Consider the following 23,481-nt stretch of genomic DNA (forward strand, 5'->3'; position numbering starts at 1 on the left):
CCCTGTGATGCCAGTCCCTCGGAGGACCCTCAGGTTGGGACACGGCCTCCATTTCACACCCCAGTCCATCAGGACCCCCATGTGCCTCCCCAGCCCTCAGGCACTCCTGACATGACTGTGCCTGCCCAATACTCACATTTTCTTCAGATGTGGGAGTTTCTTGAAAATGCCAGTGGCCTCCAGGATGGAGATTTCATTGTTGTTCAGGCGCCTGGAACGGGCAGCAGGGAAAAGAGCTCAGGAGATGGCTGCAAAGTGTCTGGTACAGCCCAAACCCCAAGCCAACCTCCAGTGCCAGCAAGGTGCCTGCTGCACCAGGGAAGGCAGAGTGAGAGAGGAGATCCTTACAGCTCAGCTGTGGACTGCGGGATGCGATCTGGGATCTTGGTGAGTTTCAGGTTGGAGCACTCGACCACACCAGATTCACAGCGGCATTTTGGGGGGCAGATCACGTCACTGTTGCATTCACTGTTCAGCTGGTAATCCTCTGTCCCTGTGTGATGGTGAAGGCAGCGTGGCCTCCCACAGCAGAGGCACAGGGGACTGCACCATCCCCATCTCCCTCTGATCCTCCCACATCCCCACCTGGTCTCATTTTCTTCTCCAGCTCCCCTCATTCCAGCCCCTGTGCACATATTACTCTTCTCCATGCCCAAAGCAGCTTATTTACAGATATTTGTCCTGGGTACATGGGGCACTGCCTACCACCCTCCTGCAAACAGAGCTGGACCCTGGGGAAACCAACAGCACAATGGGAGATGCCAACACATCCTGGTACCCAGCACGTGGGAAATGAAGAGTGGTTCTGCTGGGCCAGACCAGGCAGCCTGGCTGAAAGGACACCATGCACACGTGTGGGACTCCTCTGCTCACCTGGGATGAAATACTGCTCCTTGGCTGCAGAAAAAATAGCACATCAGGCCTCTGAGCACACAGACAGCAGGCTGGGACAGGGCCAAAGACAGGCACGCCACAGGGTGCCTGTGACAGGGCTGGGGACAGCTCTCACCCGAGCAGCGGAACTTCTTGCTCTTGATCTGGCCGATACGCTTGTTGGCCAAGCGACGGGGGCTGGCACAGCGGGCTCCACTGGTCTCCACGGGGTTGGCACGGAGGAAATCTGCCAGCCACTTCAGGTTGCAGTCACAGATGAAAGGGTTCTGGGCCAGGTGCCTGTGCCAGGGACAGCAGGTGACACACTGCCAGGGACAGCGGGTGATCACCAGCTCCAGCCCTGGCGATGCTTTTCCCCCAGAGGCTTGCCTGCCCAGGCATGGGAGCTGGTGCGGACACTCACAGAGTCTGGATGGCCCGCAGGGAGGTGAATGTGCCTTTGGCCAGGCTCTGGATCTTGTTGTCATAGAGTGAGAGCAGTGAGAGGTTCTGCAGGTCCTGGAAGGCATCTGCCCGTACACAGTTGATCTTGTTGGCATTGAGAAGCCTGGCAGGGAGGGAGGGATGTGAGTCTGGGGACACCCCTTCCCTGCACCACAAGTGCTAGGGATCTCAGTCCTGCTTCCCTATGTCCCTGAAAAGCATCCCACATGGCCACTGGTGCCTTACAGCAGCTGCAGGGCAAAAAGTCCTCCGAAGACACCCTTAGGGAGGTCTGTGATCTTGTTGCCATACAGCACCCTGGGAAAGAAAGGCTGGTGTGAGAGAGATGGGGGGAGTGGTGTGGGCCATGGTTAAGGGGTACAGCATCCACCCCATCCCACCCTCACCAGTGTAGGCACTCACAAGGAATTCAGTGAACGCAGCCCCTGGAAGGCGTCAGGGGCGATCTCCGAGATCTGGTTGTTGCTCAGGTCTCTGAAACCCAAAGAGAGAAGGTGGCCTGGTCCCCTCTTCACTTGTCCCATGTCCTCATCCTTCAGCTAGTTCCAGGGGACCACCCCCCAACACCCAATATACAGAGCTGGGGTTATCCAAGACCCCCTCCCAGCCCTGCCATAAGGGGCACCCGTGTCACAGCAGGTGCCCCATGTCTGTCAGCTCCCAGCAGTGGCCAGCAGGGTGAAGGGTGCTGGGGTTCAGGGTGAGCTGGCAGAGACTTCACACTTACATCCTCCGCAGCTTCTTGTAGGGTGAGAAGGCTCCCGGGGGAATGGACTTGATGCCGTTGAGTTCCAGACGGCTGCAAAGAGAACAGGGAGAGATGAGGGGTCTAGGGCTGCCCAAACCCCAGAACTCCACTGACAGCACTGGGCCTGCAGGACCCCTAAGGCTGCAGTAAGTTACCCCACAGGAGTGGAGATATTCTGCCCAGAGACAACTTGCATCCTGTGGTTGGGGCTTTCTCCATCAGGAGAGGTGCCATGGGTGGGCGAACCATGGTGGCTAGGGTGGAGGAAGCATCTCTCCTCCCTAGTACCTCATGTTTGGGGGTGCCTGCTGCCCCCACATGATTTGTGCACCGTCCCAGCAGGGGCTTTGCACCATAATTGGATTCCTCTAAGGAGATTATTTCTCTATTTACATTTTTAATGCAGCTAAATCCAGGGCTAAATCTGGGCAGTGTAAGAGAAGGGCAAGGGAGGCCTGCTGCCCCACGGAGTGACTGAGCTGCTGAAGACAGGCTTGCTCCTGTGTTCCCAGTGTTCAGAGCCACCCAGAGCTCAGTGGTGATGGTGTGGGGCCATACTCACATCTCTGTCATGGTCTCAGGCAGGTTGGCGGGGATGGCCGTCAGCCCCTTGCCCCGACAGTCCACAATGCCGTTGCTGCAAGTGCACATGGCTGGGCAGGAGCCAGAGGACAAGCTGCAGAGCTGGGCATGTGCTGAGTCCGTTTGTCCTGCCAGGGAAGCAGCCAGCATTGGAATTGCGAAGAGCTGAGCCAGGCCAGTATGTGGCAGCACCCTGAAGAAGGGACCCTGGTGACAGCTCAGCATACAGGGACAGTTCATGGCACCCTTGAGCAGATGCATAAGCTCTTGGTGCACCCCAATCCCCTGGAAAAGCTCCAAAGGCACAGACTGATGTACTGTCACACTGATAGGGTGGCATTGTCCCCATGTTATCCCCACACCAAGGACTGTGCTGACCTGAGATGAACCCACAGCATGGGTTCTGAGCCTCTGAGCTCAAGGCAGGGAGCAGAGATGGGCTGCACTGCTGGCACAAGCCTTGTCCCCCTGGCTCATATCCCTGCCCTGGCACCCACCACCTCCCCTGACCCCTCACCGGAGCAGCTGAACTCGTTCTTTTGGATCTCAGCCACGTTGAGGCCACGAAGCTGGGCAGGAGCGGCGCACTGGGTGAAGAGCCCGATGGTGGGGCGCTGGCGCAGCCACTGTGAGAGCCAGGCCAGGTGGCAGTCGCAGAAGAGATGGTTGGAATGCAGGCGACTGCAGGCAGATGGATGGAGCAGTCAGCAGCCACAGGACAGCTTCTGTCCACCCCACTGCCCTCTAAATGCCCCAGCCTGGTTCATCCCAAAGGCTGGGGGCATTCAGAGGGAGCTACAGAGGGGCCTAAGAGCATCTGTGACAGTCGCCAATGCTACCTCGCTTGGCAGTACTTGGGGATGCTCTGCAGGGGTGTTCCCTCCATTCCCTTGCCATGGTGCTGTCCCAGCACTATTTAGCCAGCAGCACCAGCAGCAGACCTGGGGACATCCCACTCTAGCCTAGGAGATCACTCCCATCACCACCATGGCCCTGGCACTCACAATGTCCTCAGCTTGGGCATGTGGTTGAAGCTGGACACAGGAATTGAAGTGATATTGTTGTTATTCAGGGTCCTGCAAGAAGACAAAGAAAGGCAGGTCAGGGCAGACAGGCTGTAAACAGGAACATGAGATGGTCTAGGTGGCACTAAGCCCTGGGAGCAACCTAGAACAGGGTGAACGGATGGAGAGCTACAGGCTGGGGACAGCCTGAAGCCCCAGCAGGACTTGCTGTCCTTTCCAGCCTTCCCCTCTCCACAGCCAGTGGCACCCAGGTGGCCCCCTGCGGCAATCGAGCCCTGGGGCACAGCTCTGCAGCAGCTGTACCAGAACCCAGGTCAGCCCTGCTCAAGTCCAGGGAGAAATGGCATGCTGGGGATGTCTCTGCAGCACCTCAGGGAGTGGAGACACCCAAGGACATCCTCATCCTGCATGGGGTTGCAGACTGGAAGCTCCAACCTGTCCCAAATCACTTACAGGACCTCCAGCCCCCGCAGGGCACGGAAAGCCCCATCCTCAATGCAGCTGATCTGGTTCTTGTCCAGTTGCCTGCAGAAGAAAGGGAAAAAAAGGGAGAATTGTTGGGACAGCCCAGGCAGAGAGCAATCAGTGCTCCTGATCACTTCTGCTGCCTGCTGCCACTGGACCTGACCCCAAACTCCCTCATGCCCAACACTGCCAGGACTCACAGGTTCTTGAGGTCCGTGGCCCCACGGAATGCTTTCCTGGGGATGGCCTGGATGAAGTTCTCACTCAGGTCCCTGCAGAAGAAAGAGGCAGGAAGGCAAATGGGCAGTGCCTGCAAAGTGTGATGTCCCATGGGAGCAGGGCATCCACAGGCAGGGGCACACCCCAGCACTCAGTGATCCCTCAGGGACTCCCAACAAACTCTAATTTGGCTTCAGGTCCTTGGCTGACCACTGTTCTGCTGGCTGTCCTGAGGCAAGTCTGACTCATGTATGGTGGCTCAGAGACTGGGGCTCTCTGGGCACTGCAGTCCCTGGCTCTGACAAGCAGAGCTGACTGGCACAGCTCTGGGAAAAACACTCAGTTCTTAAATACTCTCTGACTGCTGTAATTACAGGTCCCTGCTGATTAACTGGTAATTACACTTAGTGGCTCCAGGAGGCATTCCCATGGAGCCTGACCTGCACTTCAGAGGGCACAAATAATCGGGTCATTATTTATTTCATCACTGCAGGGTACTGTCTGTGCAATCACCTGCTCTGCAATGCCAGGGCATGCCAAGCCAGCAAGGGCTCTGTGTTGCAGGGCTGGCAGCACATCAGATCCCCCACCATTCCTGGGCTGGCTTTTAAAGACCACGAAGACCACAAATCTCACTGCTAGCAGGGTCTGGATGGACCTGCTCAGCTGTGGGAAGACCTGTTTTATTTATTCTCCATGGCTCCCAAACAGACATTCCCTCTCCCACCCTAATAGTCAGCAGCTCCTTCGAACTTGGATGGCAACTGCATTGACTGCTCCCATCCCCGGGTGCCAGCACAGTCCTGCTCCAGCCACCCTGGGGCAGGAAATCAAGTCCCCATCTCCTTCCTGGCAGAGGGAAACTGAGGCACAACATAGCACTTTCCCTATGCAAGTCCATGAGTGAGTGAGGAGGAGGACCAGGGTACCCCGCACAGATTAGATGTCCTCAGAATTACGTAGGCCATACAGACACCCCCATTCAGCCCCAAGAGGTGGTTTGGGGTGTCCATAGATGTCAGCATTTCACACATAGTGCTCACCACCTCTGCTTCAACATAATAAAACCTGTTTGCTATCGATATCCCACAGATAGACTGGGTCAGGATGGAGGCACAGCATCCACGTTCCTCCTCATTTCCTCCAAAAAGTGGGCTCAACAGACGGGCACAAGCTGCTTGCAAAACACCTGGAGGTCTCCGAATTGGGACTTCACTCCAGCTGAAAGCTTCACTGTCACAATGAGAAAATTCCCAGAGGAAAGCACCAGCATTACACAGATGCATGAGGAAAAGGAAATCAAAAGCAGAGTGGGGCTTGCCTAGCCCTCCAGTGGGATGCCCAGCCACCAAGGAAATGCTATACAGTCCCGGTGTGATGCACCAGTCCCTGCCCCGTGCACAGTTTGTGCATCACTCTGGGTCGTTCCCAGAAAACCAAACCCGGCTGGCAAAGCATCACTGCTGGGGCAGTGGAAGGGAGACGCTGCCCCAGGAGCTGCCCCGGCGCCTGGAGAAGGACGAGCGCAGTTCTCTGCGAGCAGCAGGCGCAGTTTCGCAGTAACCCACGTGGCGGCACTGCCAGGCTGCCCTGCCTGTTTGTGCTGCCTGCCCTGACTGCACTGCCTGCCCTGTGCCAGCTACTCCCACAACCGCCCACGAGGGATCAGGGGAAAGGACCAGACACCTGCAACAGCCTCCGATTCCCCAGCATTCCTTCAAATACAAACACCTCGTCCTCATAATATGTTGGGGATGCAGTTAGCCTGGGGACCTCCAGGAATTACACTGACCTTTCAGAAAAAGATAGCATTGCACCAATTCCTCTTTTCTCTTTTAGTTCCCAGAAGGAATTCCTCTTTGGAAAAGATAGCAAATTTTTTACATGGGCAGACGTTGATATGGGGAACAGTTTTCAACTACAAGAGCAAAGTTTTAAATTAGATGTAAAGAAGAAATTCTTTACTGTGAGGACAGCGAGCCACTGGAACAGGTTGTCCAAAGAACTTGTGGACACCCCATCCTTGGAAGTGTTCAAGGTGACGCTGGATGGGGCACTAGGCAACCTTATCTAGTGGGTGCCATCCCTGCCCATGGCCAGGGGTTTGAACTGGATGATCTTCAAGGTCTCTTACAACCCAAACCATACTAAGATTCTATGAAACCCTCCAGGTGCAGTTCACCACTCCTCCTAGCAAAATGCATTCAATGCACCGCATTTCTTTTTGGCAGCTGCCTGTCCTCCAACATTAAACCCATCACAGAGCTGAGCAGAACACTTCAGTGCTCTGCAACCCTCTCTCAGCTCTGGCACTGCCTGCCCAGGCAGGTCCTGTCTGCGGTTTGTTCCATTCCCCCATGGGAAGCTTGCTCCCATTTCTCTGCTTGGAGCACATGGGAGTCCCAGGGTGCCCAGGGAGTAAACCCAAGCGTCTGTCTCCAAGCTGCTCATTTACAGCTTGAGAGGAAAATGCTTCTACAAGGTTGCAACTGACTTTGCGAGGCTTCTTCCCTTCACAGCTTTTTGTGACAGTCACCCATGAAGTGCTGCCGTTGGGGGTACCGAAGCCAAGAGGGACAGACGCTGGATGCCAGGGTTTCAGCAAGGCCCCGGCACCGGGCTTAGATTACATCGCACGGTTACACAGCTGACGACACCGGGACAAACACATGCTTTCCCTGTGGAATCCTCGGGCCCCGGCGTTGGAACAAGGCACGGCCCCTTCCCTCCTGGTGTTTCATAGCTCCCAGCTATGTTTGCTTTACACTTTGGCGCAGAAGAAACAGCAGATGGCACGGCTTCTCCTCGCTCCGCCGTGCCACTTGCAGCACCCGCGGCGGCTGCATCGGTGCCGCCTCACGCCCCGCCAAGTACAAGAGTGTCACTGCCATCACATGTGGAGTGCCAGCTTGCAGCGGTGACCACGAGCACTGGCAGGGCTGACAACCCCGCTGGGGCTCACCTGACGGACAGGCACAGACAGAGGATGGGGGAGTTGTCACAGTCACCCTCACCGCCTTTTCTGGTTTCACTTCCAGGTATTGTCCTAAGCTCCAAGTTTAAGAGTTCCTGGCTACCGAATCCAGGTGTTTACCCAAGAGCCAGCCCACTCACAGTGCCACTGTCCTCCCATCCCTGTGCCATGGTCCCAGAGGACCACGCAGCTGGAGCTTGTCCTTGCACAGCACAAGGTACAGAGGGCTTCGTTGTTTCAGGGCCAAAGGGGAAGTACAACAAAGGGTGAGGAGGTGGTGGAGGACACCTGTGTCACCAGGCTCACCTCCCACATGGATTTCTGACCCAGCAGATGCCTGCCCAACACCAGCAGCCGGCTCCAACCCACAGCTGCGTGATGGTGAGAAGGCAGGCACCCACTTTTCTTGCAAGTCCCCCGAAAGCCTCGTAGCCAGACTACATCCACGCGAAGTGAGAGGGATGGCGGTGGTCAGGGATCGCGATTTCACGAGCTTCCCTCCTCAGCTCTTAGACCCGGCTGCTCTGCCCCACTGTGTGCGCGATGGCGCTGTATCCGTAGCGAGTCCGGAGGTGCCTCTCCCGGCAGGCACAGCCCGGTGCGGTGCCGCCGGCTCCCGGGGAGCCTCGGCGAGCAGCCAGGCGCGGGCTCCTCGGGGCTGCCAGGGGCTCGGCGGCGGGAGCCAACCCCCCAGCGCGACGCCCTGCCCGGCGCTTAGCGGGGCGCCCGAGCAAAACTGTTCGACATGGCTTCCCAGTGGGGAGCCCACTCAGGCAAACAAACCCGGCAGCCTTAATCTCCCCGGCAAGAGCCCGCCGGGCCGGAGGGCGGCCGAGAGGGAGGGGCAGCAGCGGGGCTGCGGCGGCCGGGCAAGGAGGCCGGGGCTATTACCACGCTCTCATTCTTTTGCCTAATCCTGACTTCACACTTTAACCTGATTGAGCCTTGTTTGGCGAGCCGGCTCCTTGCGCGCCGTGTGAGGGGATTAGGGCTGGACGCAGCGGGGAGGTAATTGTCATCCAGCGGCGCTGGCCCCGCGTCCCCCGAGCCCCCCGCTGCCAAGAGCGCTGGGGCGGCCTGGCAGCCCTCCGGAGAGGCGCTGCCCTCGCCAGGCGGCCCGGCTCGGCAGCGGCCGCTGGGCTGGCTCCGCTGCGGGGGCACGGCTCCACCTCGCCGGTGTCAGCGGCCACGGGGGCACCTTGTCCAAAGCTGCAGCCCGTGCCGTGTCCCAGGCACGCCGGTGAGGGCTGCCGAGCCTCACTGGGGCGGGTGAGTGACTGTCCACCCTGGCAGTGCCCGCATGCCCGGGACCAGTGCCGACTCCTGGCAGGTGAAGTGCCGGGGGCTGCTCTTCTCTTTACCGTGTCTCCTCCCCAGCATCCGTGCTGGAAACTCATTATGGGGGCTTCAGCCTCCGCCAGCCCACAGCTCCCACAACGAAAATGCATTTTCATTGCATGCTCCTGGCTCACAGGCCAGGCACTGCTGCAGCAGCTCCGCTCCACCAGTGCTGACACCAGTCACTGCAGGCACCAGCTCAGCCACAGCAACCATCCACCAAGCCTCGAGCAGACAAGGCAAGCCAAGGCACCAGCCCTGCGGAGCATCAGTGTTTCATGCTGGGACAAGTGCTGCCCTGATCCCAGCCTCAGCTCAGTGGTGCTGTGCCAGAGCACCAACAGCGTTTCCCCAGCAAGGACTGTGGCACAGCAGCTATTAAGCAAACCGGTGTCTCTCAGATCACCCCGCACATGCTGTCTGTCCCAGCACAGCCCGTCCAGGGCAGAGCCATGAGCAGAGACAGGGCTGACAGCTGTTCACACCGTCACCTTCGCTGCCTGACAGGTGACAAGGGGTGAGCTGAAGGGACAGTAAGACTCCTGCATTACAAAAAATCAATAGATTAATAAGCATTAGCATTAGTAGCAAAGCCCAGAGTCCCCCAGGGGTTCTGCACTCCTTGTTGCCACTTCAGGGCAGGAGCTGCTGCACCTGCTGCTTGAGCGAGTGTCAGCACCTGCAGCCCTGTGCTGGGGAAGATGTCACCCACATGTACACAATTCCACATGTGGCTACACAATCCACTCAAGGTGACACACACAGGTCCCCAGTGCTGCAAAGACCCAGTGCCCAAGGGGTGTCCCTAAGGGAGCTGGTTGCTGGAGATGGGGACCAGCCACCCCACTGCTGCGTTAGCAGGATGCCAGGGCAACAAGGCAGAATTTTGTCCATCTACCCCCGTCCCCAGTGCCAGTGTGAGTAGGGCTGTCTCAGGTTCAGGCTCTGGGCATGCCCCCCAGCATTATGTCACAGTGTTTGATATTTAATAGGCTCCACAGGGCCAGCTGCTGGCCCTGCTCTATCCTGGCCAAGGGAGATGAGACAGATCCCCCACTGCCCCCAGCCCATCTCACTTCACCGTCCCCAAGGTCACAGCCTGTGTGCTGCCTGCCACCCACTGCAGCCCCGGCCCTGGGGCTGATGGCGTTTGCACAGGACAAGGTGGGATGGCAGAGCCTGATGCATGGTTACAAACAAGCCAAAGTACAGCATGGTGAGCTCAGCATGAGCCCCTGTCCCTCCAGAAAAACATGGTGTGGTTTCTGGAAAAGGCACTTTGGCAGGGGCCAGAAGGGGAAATGGGAGGGAATGGGACAGGGTGCAAATGGTGTGGGGGAAAAGGAACATTTTTTACAGCTTTTGACAATACTACAAGGGATGACCGACACAATCATGAAGGCAAGCTTACAATCACAGCCAAGAGTGAATCCTCCAGATTAGAAGTCCATGGGTCTCTCTGCCAGACCCAGCTCAAAAGGAAAATTAATAGAAACAAAGTGTAGAGGTGCACCTGCCAAGCCTTGCTGTGGCAAGAACACCTGCAGGAGGATGTACGGGTGCTGACTCCTGCTGCTGGGAGAGTTGCAGCTGGGCACACCGCTGGTAGCACCACACTGCCCAGTGCAGGCTGCATGGACAATGGCTCCACCACTGCTCTGCTGGCAGGGACTGCCACCCACCAGGAGTCACTTCTGTCAGCCTGTTTTAGTGGCAGGCAGAGATGCACAACCCCTCTGCTCCCCAGGGCAGTATGGGGGACATCAACCTGGGATCAGCCCGATGTTGGAATGCCCAGCCAGGGCAGGGTACCAGGGTCTCTGCTCCGATCTCTGCCTGTCACTCTTGTCACTGCCCCTCCTGGAAGTGGGGAGGGAGGCACTGCTCCCACAGGGGTTCAAGGGGGAACAGCTGGTTGCTGTGAAGAGCATCCCAGGCTGGGCGGGGTGGCACAGCCCTCCCCGCTGGCAGCCGGAGAGGAGCGGTTCATCAGGCAGCCCCAGCCGCCGACAATTACGTGCTGAGTAAATCGATGGGATATAATTGGACTATTAAGATCTCATTATCCTCCTAGCTCTGGTTGCCACAGCCCGCAGTGAGCTGGGGGAGACTGCAACCTGCAGCCACAGAAACTGCCTCCCGACCCACACAGCCTTGATGGGTACTGGGGAAGGGTGCATGGAGCAGGGACAGCAGAGACAGAGGAGACAAAGGTGATGGCAGCAACCAAATTCAGCACAGGAGACATCCCTGTGGCACAGCAAAGCAATGTGCAAAAGCAGGGTGGTGTCCTTACAGGGGTCCTAGAGATTAAGACATCCAGCCATCTTTCTAGTCACCACACCAGCCTGAAAGCCACCACTGACCTCTCCTGCCCTGTGCAGGGCTCATTGCTCCCCAGTGAGATGGGGAGTTTGGCCTCTCTAAGTCCTGACACGCATATCTCTACCCCATTCCTGCTGGAAAGCAGGGCTGGTGTCCCCACCTGCAAGATACAGGGTCCCCATGCTCTGAATCACACAGGCTGTCCAGCCCTGAGTGTCCCTTTCCCTGTGCAAGGGCTATGGATCCACATCATCACCTGCTCACACATGGTGGCTGACAGGATTCCAGGCCGTGGGACAGTCCTCCCAAAGGGACCAGCATCCTCAGCATCTCTTGGCACAGGTCATATCCACTGTGGTTCAAGTGAAAATAAATAATCACTTCCCTTAGAAGAGCTGATCCCAATCCCACCTGAGGTTTTCTCGTAATATTTCTTATTTTCTCAGCACCAGTGACAGCAATGAATCAGAACTCCTCCTTGCCAAGCTTTATATATAAGGACAAAATAATCCTTTGCTGCAGCAAGGCAAAATACAGCTTGACACCACCATGTGCTGAGAGTCTCAGACCACAGACCTCCATGGCACAAGCCCTAACGAATTTTGCCTGTCCAGTGTGTCCACACAGTAAAGTGTAAGAAGTGAACAGAGCAGGGAGCAATGCTTCATGCACACTACCCTGCCTTCCCCAGGCTTCCCAAAGTGCCGTGCTGGCCCCAGGCTTTGGCCCTGGTTTCTTCCCTCCCAGGAGATGCAGATGCTTCCAAAAACATTAAAGCTGGAGAGGTTTTTTGCTTGGACAGACAAGCAGAGCATGTGTAAAAGGCAACATATGCTCATGGCAACAGTTAGTGAGAGGAGTCCCAGCCCCAGCGTGGTGGTGTTGATTTAGCAAAACATTTCAGGGCAGGCATAAATCTCAGTGGCTTCAAAGGGACACTGCTGACCCATGCCATGACCCTCTGTCTTTACCGGAGCACAGCAATTGACTCTCACCGCTATCACCCAAGGGGGCACCACGGTGTCAGTGTGTGCTGAGGGGACGCCCGGGGATGCTGAGGCAGTGGGTCCATGCACCACGGGGAGCACCAGCAGCCCCGCGTTTGGGCACTGGCAGCTGGGCACATGCAGTGTCCCCAGCGAGGTGGGATGATCCGTGCCGGGAGGGCACTTGCATGAGCCGGCCGTGCTCAGCCGCTCTCTGCCAGGGCAGTGCCTGGGCAGTGGCTCCGCTCCAGCTCCAGCGAGGCTTGGCTCCTGCGTGGGCTGCACTGCAATGCCAAAGCTGCGGGACTCGGCCTCCGTGGGAAGGGGGATGCTATGGGAACAAGGGGAGCTGGCCAAGGAAAAGAGGGAGGGTGGGAGGGAGGGGGAATAAAGCATCTGCTACACACCCCGGAGCCTCTTCAGAGATTGAAACAAGTTAAAAGCAGCAGCTTTAATGGAAATACAAGTGAAATAACAAGCTGCAAACCCTGCGTGCCTGTCACCGCCCCCTCCCCACAGTGTCCCTTTGTTCCTGGAACCTCGTTATCGGCGGGAATGGGAGCCAACGCGAGGCTAAGGCACCGCCATCAGTTCCCCCGCATCCCAAAGTGCCTTGAGAGAGCCACAGCACCTCCTGTGTCCAGTGCCCTGTGGTCTGGCAGAGCCCGGGGTGAGCAGCCGGTCACTTTCTGCAGAAGGACCTGCTCTGTGGCTGACACATCTACCCCGGTTCCCACTGTCTGCTGCTGAGGGTTTGTTCCCTCCAGCAAGCGTCTGGCTGCACACTGAGTGTTAGAACCCACCTGCCGGGCTCACAGCCCGTGTCCCACTGCCACTGGGAGCCGAGGCACCCAGCCATTGGCTCCACTGCTGCACAGCCTCCTGCTTTCTGCATCCCTGCTTCTCACCACCTCCAACACCCCTTAGCCCTGATGTTCAGGTTTTTGATGTTTCTCCTCCCTATTTTCATATTTTTGCTTCTGCCTTACCCTCTAATAGTGGGAAATCCCTGCATGAACCCTTCCCCAAAGCACGTTTTTCCAGCTCCCACACTACCCTCCAGCCTGTGCACCTAGCAGCTTCACACCCGCATACCCCAGCTCATTTCAAGCATGTTCCCTGCACGCTGAAAATAACAGGCACAGAAATGTCCCCTTCCTCCTCAGGGCTGCATGCCAGGCCCTCCAACCCTGCAGAGGGAAACTGCTGCCCAGAGCGTAGTACCTCAGCACTCACAGACCCGTATGCCACTCAGCAAATCAGAGTAGCCCAGCAGCTCCAGAGCTTGGGACAGAGCGAGCTGCGGTGGTGGCAGGGATTTGCAAGACCATGTGTGGTTCTACCTCCAGCAGACAGCAGAGTGCCACAGCAAGACCCTCGTAGCTCTGTAACAGCAAAGACAAGGTCAATCCCGCCGACCCCATCACGACCCCATGCACAACTGTGCCATGCCCTGAGAAGTGCCAGGCTCCAGCCCTGCCTGCCGCCAAGCCTTACATCTCCAGCATGCAGCGTGTGCTCCCAGCCTGGCAGCTCACAGCCCAGAAGATACCCCAAACTCCATGCTGCAACACTCATCCAAGGTGTAAATGAAAAAGCAAATAGCTCTTCTGGTGAGCCAGCCCTGAGCCCTGTGGGGAGCTGGCTGCAGCTCTCGTTAGCAGGCTCATCCCCTGGGTTTGCGGCACTGCAGAGCCCAGAGCTAATTGACTCCCAGGCTTTGAGGCTTTTAATTGCTAATAAGTGTGAAGCCAGCCCTGCCAGCCCTCCTGGATTCCTCCGAGGTGTGAATGAGGCTGAGCCAAGCTGAGAATTGCATCCCGGCTGTCCCAGATCTGTCCCAGATCTTGGTGAGCCAAGAAGCGATGCTGTGGATCTGTGCTGCTGCTCCTCAGCTCTACAGGTCCTGGGACAGCAACTGGCCCCAGCTTTAAGAAGAGCTAAAGCAAACTCCATGTGGGCTGGAAGATGTTCTGAAACCAAGGCTGAACCTTGCAAGACAGCTGGAGAACTTGGCAAGATGCCCTGACAAGACTAGGCATCCTTCACACTCCTCATGTTTGGCTCTAGCACTCAGACAGGTAAAAAAACTCTTATGCCTCATAGCCTGGGGCTTCCTGAAAGCACTTGGGAGAGGCTGGCAGTGCGATGAGAAGTGGGAGATGCATTGCAGGGTAAAAGGCAGCCAGGGTGGAGCCGGTGCCACATCTCAAATCGTGCCCAACAGCTGGTAAAGAGATGTGATTTTATACAGGACTAGGAGGAAACAGCCAGGATAGGAGAAGGAAAGGCAGATGGAAACAAGAGAGCGAGAGCAGGGCTGCAAGAGCACCCGAGCATGGGAATCAACAGGAACAATCCAACAGGCACATAAAGAGACTCAATCTCGTGTAGCACACACCAAAGCCAAGGTAAGACCTGCTGGAAGGCAGGCAGCAAAGCCCTGCCACAAGGCTGGCCCAAACTGGGGCTGCCCTTGCCCCAGTAACAATTGCTGTCAAGAAGGGATTTGGGAGAGCAGCACCCAGTCATTGCCATGCCACAGGGGACTGGGAGCTCCATCCCAGCCCAACGGCTTCCCTCCACAGAGCTGCTCCCTGAAGAGCCCCTGGCACAAACCCACACCAGGTCTGGGAAAGCCTCTGCCTGCAGGTAGTGAGTACAGCTTCAGCTCCCACCCCATAGACTTGCCTGTGCTGTGGATCAACAGCCCCTCCTTGTTTTGGGGAGGCAGAAATGAGTTGCTGGAAGCACATCTGGGTGCTCCTCCCTTTCCCCAGTCCACGCATGCATGGAGCCTTGGAGGAGTATCAAGCCCAACAGCAGCATCCAACTACAAGGCACAGGAAAGTCCTGGCCCTGAGTCTGTGGGCACCTATCGGTCTCACAAAGATCTTCAGTCTCTGTATTAAAGTTTAAGTGATGGAGCAGCCCCACACCCCTTTTCAAAACTGCCCTGAGGTTAACTGTCTTTGGGGTTAACAATGCACCTCCTGTCTTTGTTCCAAGTGGATCTGACTCACAGCGGGGACAGTGGCTCTGTGACCCCAAGAGCCCGTGGCTGACTCTGCCCTGTGGATGTGCTTCAATAGCTGGGGCTGTGTTACCTGCATGGCCACATCTCCCACCACAGCCTGACTGAGCTCAAGAGCAGCCAGGATTGCAGAGGGGAACACCACAGAGGGGACAGCCATGGTGATGCCTGGGAACAGGGGATGGGACCCTTCACCCTGGTGGGCTTGTGGGGCTGCTCCTCACAGCTCCAGGGGAGGTGCTGGCCAGGGCTGGAGCTGCCAAGGTTGCAGCCAGCCTCCAGCATAGCTGCTCAGGTGGCCTGGCACTGGTGGCACGGCTGTGGCTCATGCTCTAGGACCTCAGGAGAGGAGCTGCTGAGGCTGATTACCCCTGCCAGAGCAGGCCTGGCAGGTTTATTTTTAACAGTTCTGATTGAAGCTGGTTTCCTGCTGACATTTATACTCCTTCATCATTATCAGCTCCCCGGCTTCCAACCACCAAGATAAAAAGGAGAATGAAATCTCCTGAACAGTGGGGTCCTGGCTGCAAACCCCACAGAGGGGGAAAGACCCAGAGCAGTGCAGCTGGGCAGATATCAGCCCCCTTGAAGGGAGGGGGTGCCTATCTCACAGTGGCGGCAGACTGGGATCCCGCCACCAGATACAGCAGGAGCCACCTCAGGGCAGCCTGGGGAGGAACAGGAGTCATCATCGCTGGCATGAGTGTAAGGACATGGCAGCAGGACTGGCTACAGACACAACTTTGGGTGCTGGTGTCCCAGAGATGCCCATGCTCTTGGAAGTGCTCCAGTGACTGGCCCCAGCTGCAGCAGGGGCCATGGCTGCTGTCTGGGGCCAGCAGAAGGGTGAGGTGCCAATCCTGCTTGCATGCCATGAGCTCCCAGCCGTGGATAAAGGGACTCACAAAGACACACAGGGCTTGGACCCCCGGTGTGGTCCACTGTGATGGGAGAGCCAAGCAGGGGCTGTACAGCACAGCCTGACTTTATCCTCCTTCCTATGCTGCTGTGGGAAGGCTGGCAATGCAATGCAGAGCCAGTAGTGGGGCTTCCAGCACAGACAGAGCTCTCAGATCTGAAAACCTCCTTTTTTTCCCTATGAAACAGTCAAATTCCAACACGTGCTGTCTAAAAATACACTATAGTCTGCCCAGGACTCTGCCTGCTCTTACATCTCTTGCATGATTCATATTTTGTCAGATTTCAGATCAGTTTTGAGATCAAAAATGCCAGGTTTGAGAGACAAGCATGTCACAGGCCGCAGAAGGTGTCAGAGCCCTGTAAGAGGAGGCTGGAGATGTGACTGAGGTGGGAGATGTCCTTCTGCAGCTGGGACTGCGGGCTGGGCATTACTGACATGTGGATCGGCTCTCACAGAGGGGAAAGCCCTGCAGCAGCCCTGGATGGGTACAAACTGCTCCAAGGCCAGACAACCAGCACAACCCTGCTGTAATCCAGAACAGCCCCAAAACTGGGTGGATTCATACATGGGAGCTTGCCTCCAGCTTTTACTTAATTACCTTCATGGATATGAAATCGTCAATAACCAATTAGCCCCATTCATGCCTAATATGCTGAAATCTGGCTCCTAACTAAATATTATAGGCATTTAAAAACATTTCTGACAACACATTACATATGTAAAATACTGCAAATTAGCCATTTCCCACACAGAAATCCTGCTCAGGAACAATGCAGGGACCTGGCTGGACAGAAATCCAGGATATCATTTCAAGTAAATTGGGAAAAGGGCCCACTCTTCTGTCAAAGGCCTTTTTTTTCTGAGGGTTGGAGACTGCTGAAGCACAAAGGAGACAGCCCAGAAATGCCTCTGCCAGTCCTGCTGCCCCATGAGCCATGTGAGCCCCCAGCAAAGGCGATTAGGATTTAAGAGGGCTCCTGGTTAGTTAGGCAAACGTTAATTCAAATTGTCAGTGAGCCTGGAGATGAGATCCAAGGCACAGTGGCTTCAAGGGGAGCAGGCCCTTCCCCGTATTATCAGCCCATCCACTCACTGAGGGGGGAGTGGGAGCCAGGAGCTGCTCTGTGCCGTAAGAAAGGAGCTCCAAGAGCCAACTTCCATCTGACCACAGTGCATTTGATGTCTTGTGAAGTCTTGCCTCGCACGAGGAAGAGGCTGGATCCTCCCCCTGCACACACAGCAGCAGCTCTGGCTGAGCACAGGATGAGCCATCCCCACTGCACCCTTCTAACCAAAATGCAGCTGGCGTAAAAAAGGGCTTGGGTTTGATCTCCTCTGCATGAGTAAGGGGCCAAAGTGCTGCTGGTCTTGCTTTGCTCCCTGCACAGAAAACTTCTCTTCCTCAGTCTTCAACTCTGGCTCGGTGTGAGCCAAATTCAGTGCTGAGTTGGAGCCATGGGGACCACAGGAGGGCTGTAGCATCCCCCACCTTAACCTACAGGCTGGTGCCTAGCCCAACACAGTGACTGTGTGCTCTGGTGTTTGTGTCTGCTCTGGTACCAGGCCCTTCCCCTAAAAGCAGAGCAGAGAGCAGGCGGTTTGCAAGGCAAAAGGCCGGGAGCAAAGGCAGGGAACACCACCTGGTAATTGCCTACAAACTTAACCTGCAAGTGGAAGCTGCAGTGCCAGGCTTTGAACAGGGCTGTTTCATGTGCCTGGTGTTCCTGCTGCTCCCTGTGCATCCCATCAAACATGGGAGAGGGGATGAGCACAGAGAGCGCGTTTGAAATCCACACTTCAAAGTTGCTATCCGAGTGGACTGGCTCGTATTTGCTGCACAGCTGGAGACAAGCCAGGGAGCGGAAGGGTGAGCAGGGAGACATGGGCTCACATTCCCAGATCCTTTAATGCTGGGATCAATCACCTGCTCGGGGATGTTCTGCTGCAGTGAGATCGAGAGCTGTGCTCAACCCTTTCCTTGCTACAGCTCCCATGCTGTACCAGGGTAACGCTGCCTGACGCTGGCGCACCCTCGGGCTGGGGGCTCTCCACACACACTGCTCCACTGCCTGGGAGCTTCTCCTGCTGTGTCCATCTACCATGGCACACACTGCAACCCATCGCCCACTGCTCCACGTCCACACTCCCTGCAGCATGCAGACACACTGCACACACACACGCTCTCTTAATCGCTCCTTGATTCTCACTTTCGAGCCTTTGCTACCTTCTGCCCACTCCTGTGTCAGCACACCTGAAAAAGCAGCACTGTGGGGAGCAGCAGAAGGGAGGACATGGCCCCTCCAGGAGTCCAGCCCATCTTCTGAGGCTGGTGGAAAGACCATCCAATGCTCCCTTCCCAGCAATGCACACAACCTAAAGAGCACTCTGGGGAGGTTAGGCAGGGAGGAAGACCCTGGTTCTCCACCACCAGGCCCAGGGACGCAGATGTGTAGCCCCAGATTGGTCCAGATCTGCACGCTAATGCCTGGATCCTCCTGCTCACGCTCTTCCCTGCAAAACACAGCAGCAGTGTTGAGGGTCTAAGTATATCAAAGCTGGGCTTTGAACCATTTTAATCAGCACCATGACAAGATCCCCCTGAGCCATCTGCACCTTCCCGCATGGCATCCCAGAGGCTTGCAAAGCAGAGCTGGAGCGCAGAGTTGCCCCAGCTGGCAGACACAGGGACTCTCTGGGACACGGCTAAGGGGATGGACACTCTGCACTCAGCTTCCAACCAAACGACAGCCCTAAACCAGGGACCTGACCCCTTTTCAGGACTGCCACCTGCTTTCCAGGGACTCGGCAGCATCATCCCTGATTTCCCAGGGACAGATTAGGGCACAGGGACAGCATATCAGTGGCCATAAAACCACAGGCCAAGGACCACTCTCTCTCCTTCAGCCCCCGGAGACCTCCCGAGCCCCTCGGCCCGGCCAGCTGAAAGGCTCTCCCATCTGCTCCTTGGAGCCACGGCGTCTGCAGGGCCGGGCAATACCTGCCCCATCCCCGCCACGGCACGGCGGGGTGACAGCCGCCCGCCGAGCTGGGACATCCCCACTCACCCCCAGGACCCGCAGGCAGCTGCCTGAGCGACCAGCCCTGGCTCACGGGTGGCTCAGGCGGCGTGGGGCCGGGGAGGGAGGGAGGCAGGGAGGGCAGCTGCCCACCTCCCCCGGGGAAGGTGGCGGACGGCCAGGAGAGGCCAGGCGCCAGCCAGAGCCATGCCGAGAGGAGTCACCAGGCACAAGGGCAGCCGGGCGCTAGCCACACGCTGCTCAGGGCCGGCACGCTCAGCTGGTGGACGGGCCCAGCAGGAACACGGTCCCACCTCCCATTTTGCTCCTGGAGAAGAGGGTTTGAAGCAGCGCCTGCCCCGCCAGGCCACAGCCTCTCCCTCTCATTATTTTTTCAGCGCAAGAACTATCTTACACCTTATCAATAATTCACAGGTACAAACGATAACGTTCGCTGTCATGGTCCGGGAGCCACATGTTCCCGGCGAGGGGGAAGGGGCCGCTTGCAATCGCTATTGTTAATGCCTGCGGAGCTGGGGGGGAGGCGGGGAGGATAAATATTTAACACTGTGTCTCCGAGCAAATGTCCATGACCGAGGGCTGAACACGGGTTTTACACAGAGCTGCTCCTGCCCTTGAGAGGGTCATTAGCATGTTAAAAGCCGTCAGAGCGGGGCTGATGGAAGGGCTCTGCCGGAGGGTCCCCCAGCGCTCTGCCTGGGGACCAGCGGGGATGCAATGTGCTTTTTGCTGCTGCAGGAACATGGCGATCTCCATCCTGCCCAAAGTTCCCCTTTCCTGCGCACAAAGGCTGTGCTCTCGGCAGCCTGTCGAGGAGCATGCCATCTCTGCCCGCTGCCACATGGAGAGGCACGAGGGATGAGGCACCTGGGGTAGCCCGGGGCTGGTGGGTGGCCGGGGCAGTTCATTGTGCAGAGGAATTACAAAGGGGACACAAAGAGCCACACACCACATTTTGTGTGAGCTTCCTCTCCCGGCCGCCCGGGCCTTTCTTTTGCCATGTTGAGGGTGAGCTTTCTGTGTAAATCCCCAGGGCACGGTGAGGGGAGAATAGGTGTTTTTGTGAAAGAGGCTGGAAAATAAAGGGAAGAAAAAGAAGCAAAAGCACAAAACCCAGGCCCTGCAGTGGCAGGCTGCAAGGACAGGAGCACAAAGATTCCCAGAGGATGTAAAGACAGTCCTACAACTGGGGGATCAGGGGTTGGCAGGCTGCAAGTGCTCTGTTCATGGGGGGCACCGACAGCTCCCCACAGCATCCCCCCCACTCTGTAAGTGTCCCCAGACATGCAGCCAGAGCATAACTTCCCCAGAGCCATGTCCTCATCTGCAGCCCCGTTTCACATTCTTACTGTTCCAGGCACAGTTCTGGGCACTGACAGATGGGAAAACCCCACGCAGGATAATCCAGGAGCACTCTGTTTTGGCCTTGCTGTCACAGTCACTGCTGGCATCTCTCTGCAAATGGATGGGAACGGGAGAGGAACAGGTCCTGTCTGGCTCTGTGGAGGTGGGGGCACAGGAGGAGCAGTTGTGATGGGCAAGGGAGGAGTGTAGGGAAGAGAGAACATCTTCAGCCACCACTGCTATTTGCCCTGTGAACTCCAAGCCAGAGCCCCCGCAAAGTTCAGCCAGCGCCTAAGTAGGCAAGGCACTCTAGAGCTCATAAAATTAAAGCAAAGCTGTCTTTCCCTTTTACAGAGCTGGTAAAATATAACTCCGCCTAAGATGCTCAGACAGGACTGCAGTGCAGAGGTCGGGAAGGCCACGGCTGAGCATCCCCTGGGGAGACCGTGGGAAGAGCGCTGCCAGCAGATCTCCCCCAGCCTGGCTGCGAGCAGCAGGGGCAGCCTGAACCCCCTCCAGCAGCCCCCCGGCTGTGCCAGCCCCATCCCTGTCCGCAGACCTGCCTGTTCAGACATCACCCAGACAGAGAAGAGCCTCTGCAGCGGCTTTGCTCTGCCAGCCTCGCAGAGCGAGGATGCTTGGGGGCTTTGAGAGCAATTAAGGACCTGGCCTGTGTTGGAGACACTGAACTTATGTCCCCAGTACCCAGAGAGGGAGAGTGGATGGGGTGTCATCCATCACCCAGAAGGGGACACTCTATCACTGGGACACCTCTGAGCACTCAGTCCAGACCCAGAGCCCTCCCAGGGATTTCTGTTCCAACTGACGCTTCCAGTTTTCACCATTGGGAAAAGAAGTACAGTCTTCTTTGCAACTTCAAAGGACATTCAGTTCACCTCTTCCCAGCTAAGTGTTCAATGGTTAATTGCTCTCTGTCATGAAAAAGACAAATTTAATTCTAGTCTGAATTTGTCTAGTTTCAGCCCCCAGCTAGTGAATGATTTTATGCTTTTTCTCTTTTCTTTTTCTTCCTTTTCTTTTTTAATTAATGGCATCCCTATAATCAGGCTTTTCCCCATGCAGGTATGCAGAGATGGAGATAAATTTCTCTCCTAGCCTCCTCTGGCATACACTAAATAGGCTGAGCTTTTAAATTCTTTTCACTGGAAGGCAGATTTTCCAGGTCTCCAATTATCCTGCACTTCCTCTCTGAGCACTTTCTAATTTCCCAACATCTCTCTAAACTGTGGGCCCTGAAGCAGAAACTATGCTCAGCAGAGGCCTCCCTCCTGCTCCCCAAACTGGCAACTCCCCAGTACCCAGAGCTACTCCACATTCCACTGCCCAAGCTGGAAGCCTGCATCCCAGAGCAGGCTTACACGATGGCTGCTAAGTCCTTTTCAGTGTAACCACATCCCCAGACACTGCTCCCCATCTTGTAGCTGTGACCTACATTTTTTTTTCCCCAGCTGCGTGACCTTGCATGAGGATGTTTTCCAGTGCAGGTGTTTCAAGCAGAGCATCCCTGCTAGACTGACATCCTGCCAGCAGCACCAGCCCTGCTCCTCTCACCTACCGGCTCACATTTCCTCACAGACTGAGTTCTGTCACTGTGCAGCTGGTTTCTTCCCAAGCTACATCACCCACTCCACTCAGCTCACCCTCAGCTGGTGCAAGGCAGAAGGAGGAGGCAACATGAGACCAGGATATTGGGGGGTGATTGGCAAAAGTCAGTATTTTTTTATATATCACCAAAGATTCCAAGACCATCGCAGCTTTGCAGAGATGGTAAACTACCATCAGACCCCCACTGCACCCTGCCAGAGAGGTGACCAATTCCCCCAGGGATTTCTACCAGTGAAGAATGCTGTCAGAAATGCTACACAGATTTTTGCAGAATATTAATGTTTTCATGGCAATATCCTCCAGGCAAGAGAAAAATGACTTGCAGAAGTCTCGGTATATCATGTCAACGCAGTCGCTACTTATCAACCCAATTTGTCAGCTCATCAAAAAAATGATATCAGGTTTGTTTGACGAGAGCAATTTTCCATGTGGATTGGCATTAATTATCCTTTAATTCCTCCCTGATTGCCACCCGTATCGTTATTGTAGCGGGGATCGGTGTCAAGCTGGAGGCAGAGCAGCGGCTGCCACCGGGGGGAGGCATGGCAGGGATGCTCTATCGTCACTCACTGTGCTTCGGGGTTAACGACCTCACCCTCCCTCTGGAGGTGACAAAGTGACGGATGCACAGAAAGTGTCACATCCCTCCCCACACAGCCCGGGTCCTGGGCAGGGGTAGTTGCTAAGAGACAAGACCAGGATGAAAAGAGTCAAGGAGTAGGGGGATAGGAAGATCCTGTCCTAAGGAGCAGACTCAAACCCACAGTGGGGAATTCCAGCTACCCGGGTGAAGAGCCATGTTTGTGCAACCACCCCTGCCAGAGGTGGGGACCTGCCTGCACCACGGGTCCCTTTTCTTAGGCAAGAGGCAGCCCTAGCCACAGGCACGGGCTGGAGCAGCCCCAGGAGAAGCCAATATTTGCTTTCTCTCAGTTAACCCTCAGACTGAGGAATGCAGGGTCACCACCTGTGTGGCTCCCTGGGGAGGCAGCTGTATGTGCAGGGATGCAGGGATGTCCCCTTTTGGCTAGGCTGTTTATTTTCTCAATATTTGTGGAAGGAAACAAGAGCTGGGTGGGGGAATGTGAGGCCAAGGATGGGCTGGGAGGACTGGCCAACAGAGCGTTGGTCAAGGGTCAGCAGGTGATGGAGGTCAGCCAGCACTTTCCAACCACCCTGTGTGTCCCTGTGACACCCAGCCAGGGCCCTCCTCTGCCACCTCCCTCATGGATGGGGGAGTGCGGCTGTGGGACTCCCTCCTGAACCTTGCCTCATTCCCTGGCTCAGCCATCTCCTTGGATGCAGCTGGACACACCAGAGCAGACCACTGCCTTCACAAAAAAGCTGTTTCAGGGTGAGTGGGCTCATTCCCACCAGGACCAGGATCAGGGCTTTGCCAGCTTTCAATAGTGAAAGGTTCCATGTGATGTTAAATCTGCCTGTTATTTAGCCCTACTCCCCCTAAAATCTTAAAATCTCACACAAAATGATGTGCTGACCTACAGTACAGGTGATAT

General features: G+C 56.3%; 1 protein-coding gene across 6 annotated transcripts in view; it reads right to left on the reverse strand.

Annotated features, from left to right (window-relative positions):
- The window catches only part of SLIT1 (slit guidance ligand 1), a 58,661-nt gene that overhangs the window by 12,218 nt on the left and 22,962 nt on the right, over positions 1 to 23,481 (reverse strand). For 5 of the 6 annotated variants that reach the window (XM_086901279.1, XM_086901283.1, XM_086901281.1 and 2 more), the window contains 13 exons: positions 4,359 to 4,430; positions 4,147 to 4,218; positions 3,673 to 3,744; positions 3,186 to 3,349; positions 2,649 to 2,796; positions 2,066 to 2,137; positions 1,741 to 1,812; positions 1,564 to 1,635; positions 1,298 to 1,441; positions 1,010 to 1,173; positions 874 to 897; positions 349 to 493; positions 137 to 211 (listed from right to left, as the gene is read on the reverse strand). In XM_086901279.1, coding sequence (XP_086757405.1) covers positions 137 to 211; positions 349 to 493; positions 874 to 897; positions 1,010 to 1,173; positions 1,298 to 1,441; positions 1,564 to 1,635; positions 1,741 to 1,812; positions 2,066 to 2,137; positions 2,649 to 2,796; positions 3,186 to 3,349; positions 3,673 to 3,744; positions 4,147 to 4,218; positions 4,359 to 4,430 — 1,296 coding nt within the window. Of the gene's footprint in view, positions 1 to 136; positions 212 to 348; positions 494 to 873; positions 898 to 1,009; positions 1,174 to 1,297; positions 1,442 to 1,563; positions 1,636 to 1,740; positions 1,813 to 2,065; positions 2,138 to 2,648; positions 2,797 to 3,185; positions 3,350 to 3,672; positions 3,745 to 4,146; positions 4,219 to 4,358; positions 4,431 to 4,587; positions 4,701 to 23,481 lie in introns of those variants that run through there. The other variant, XM_086901284.1, reaches the window with a different exon arrangement.

The sequence above is a fragment of the Cyanistes caeruleus genome, chromosome 8, assembly GCF_971803275.1.
Source record: "Cyanistes caeruleus chromosome 8, bCyaCae1.hap1.1, whole genome shotgun sequence".
NCBI lineage: Eukaryota > Metazoa > Chordata > Aves > Passeriformes > Paridae > Cyanistes > Cyanistes caeruleus.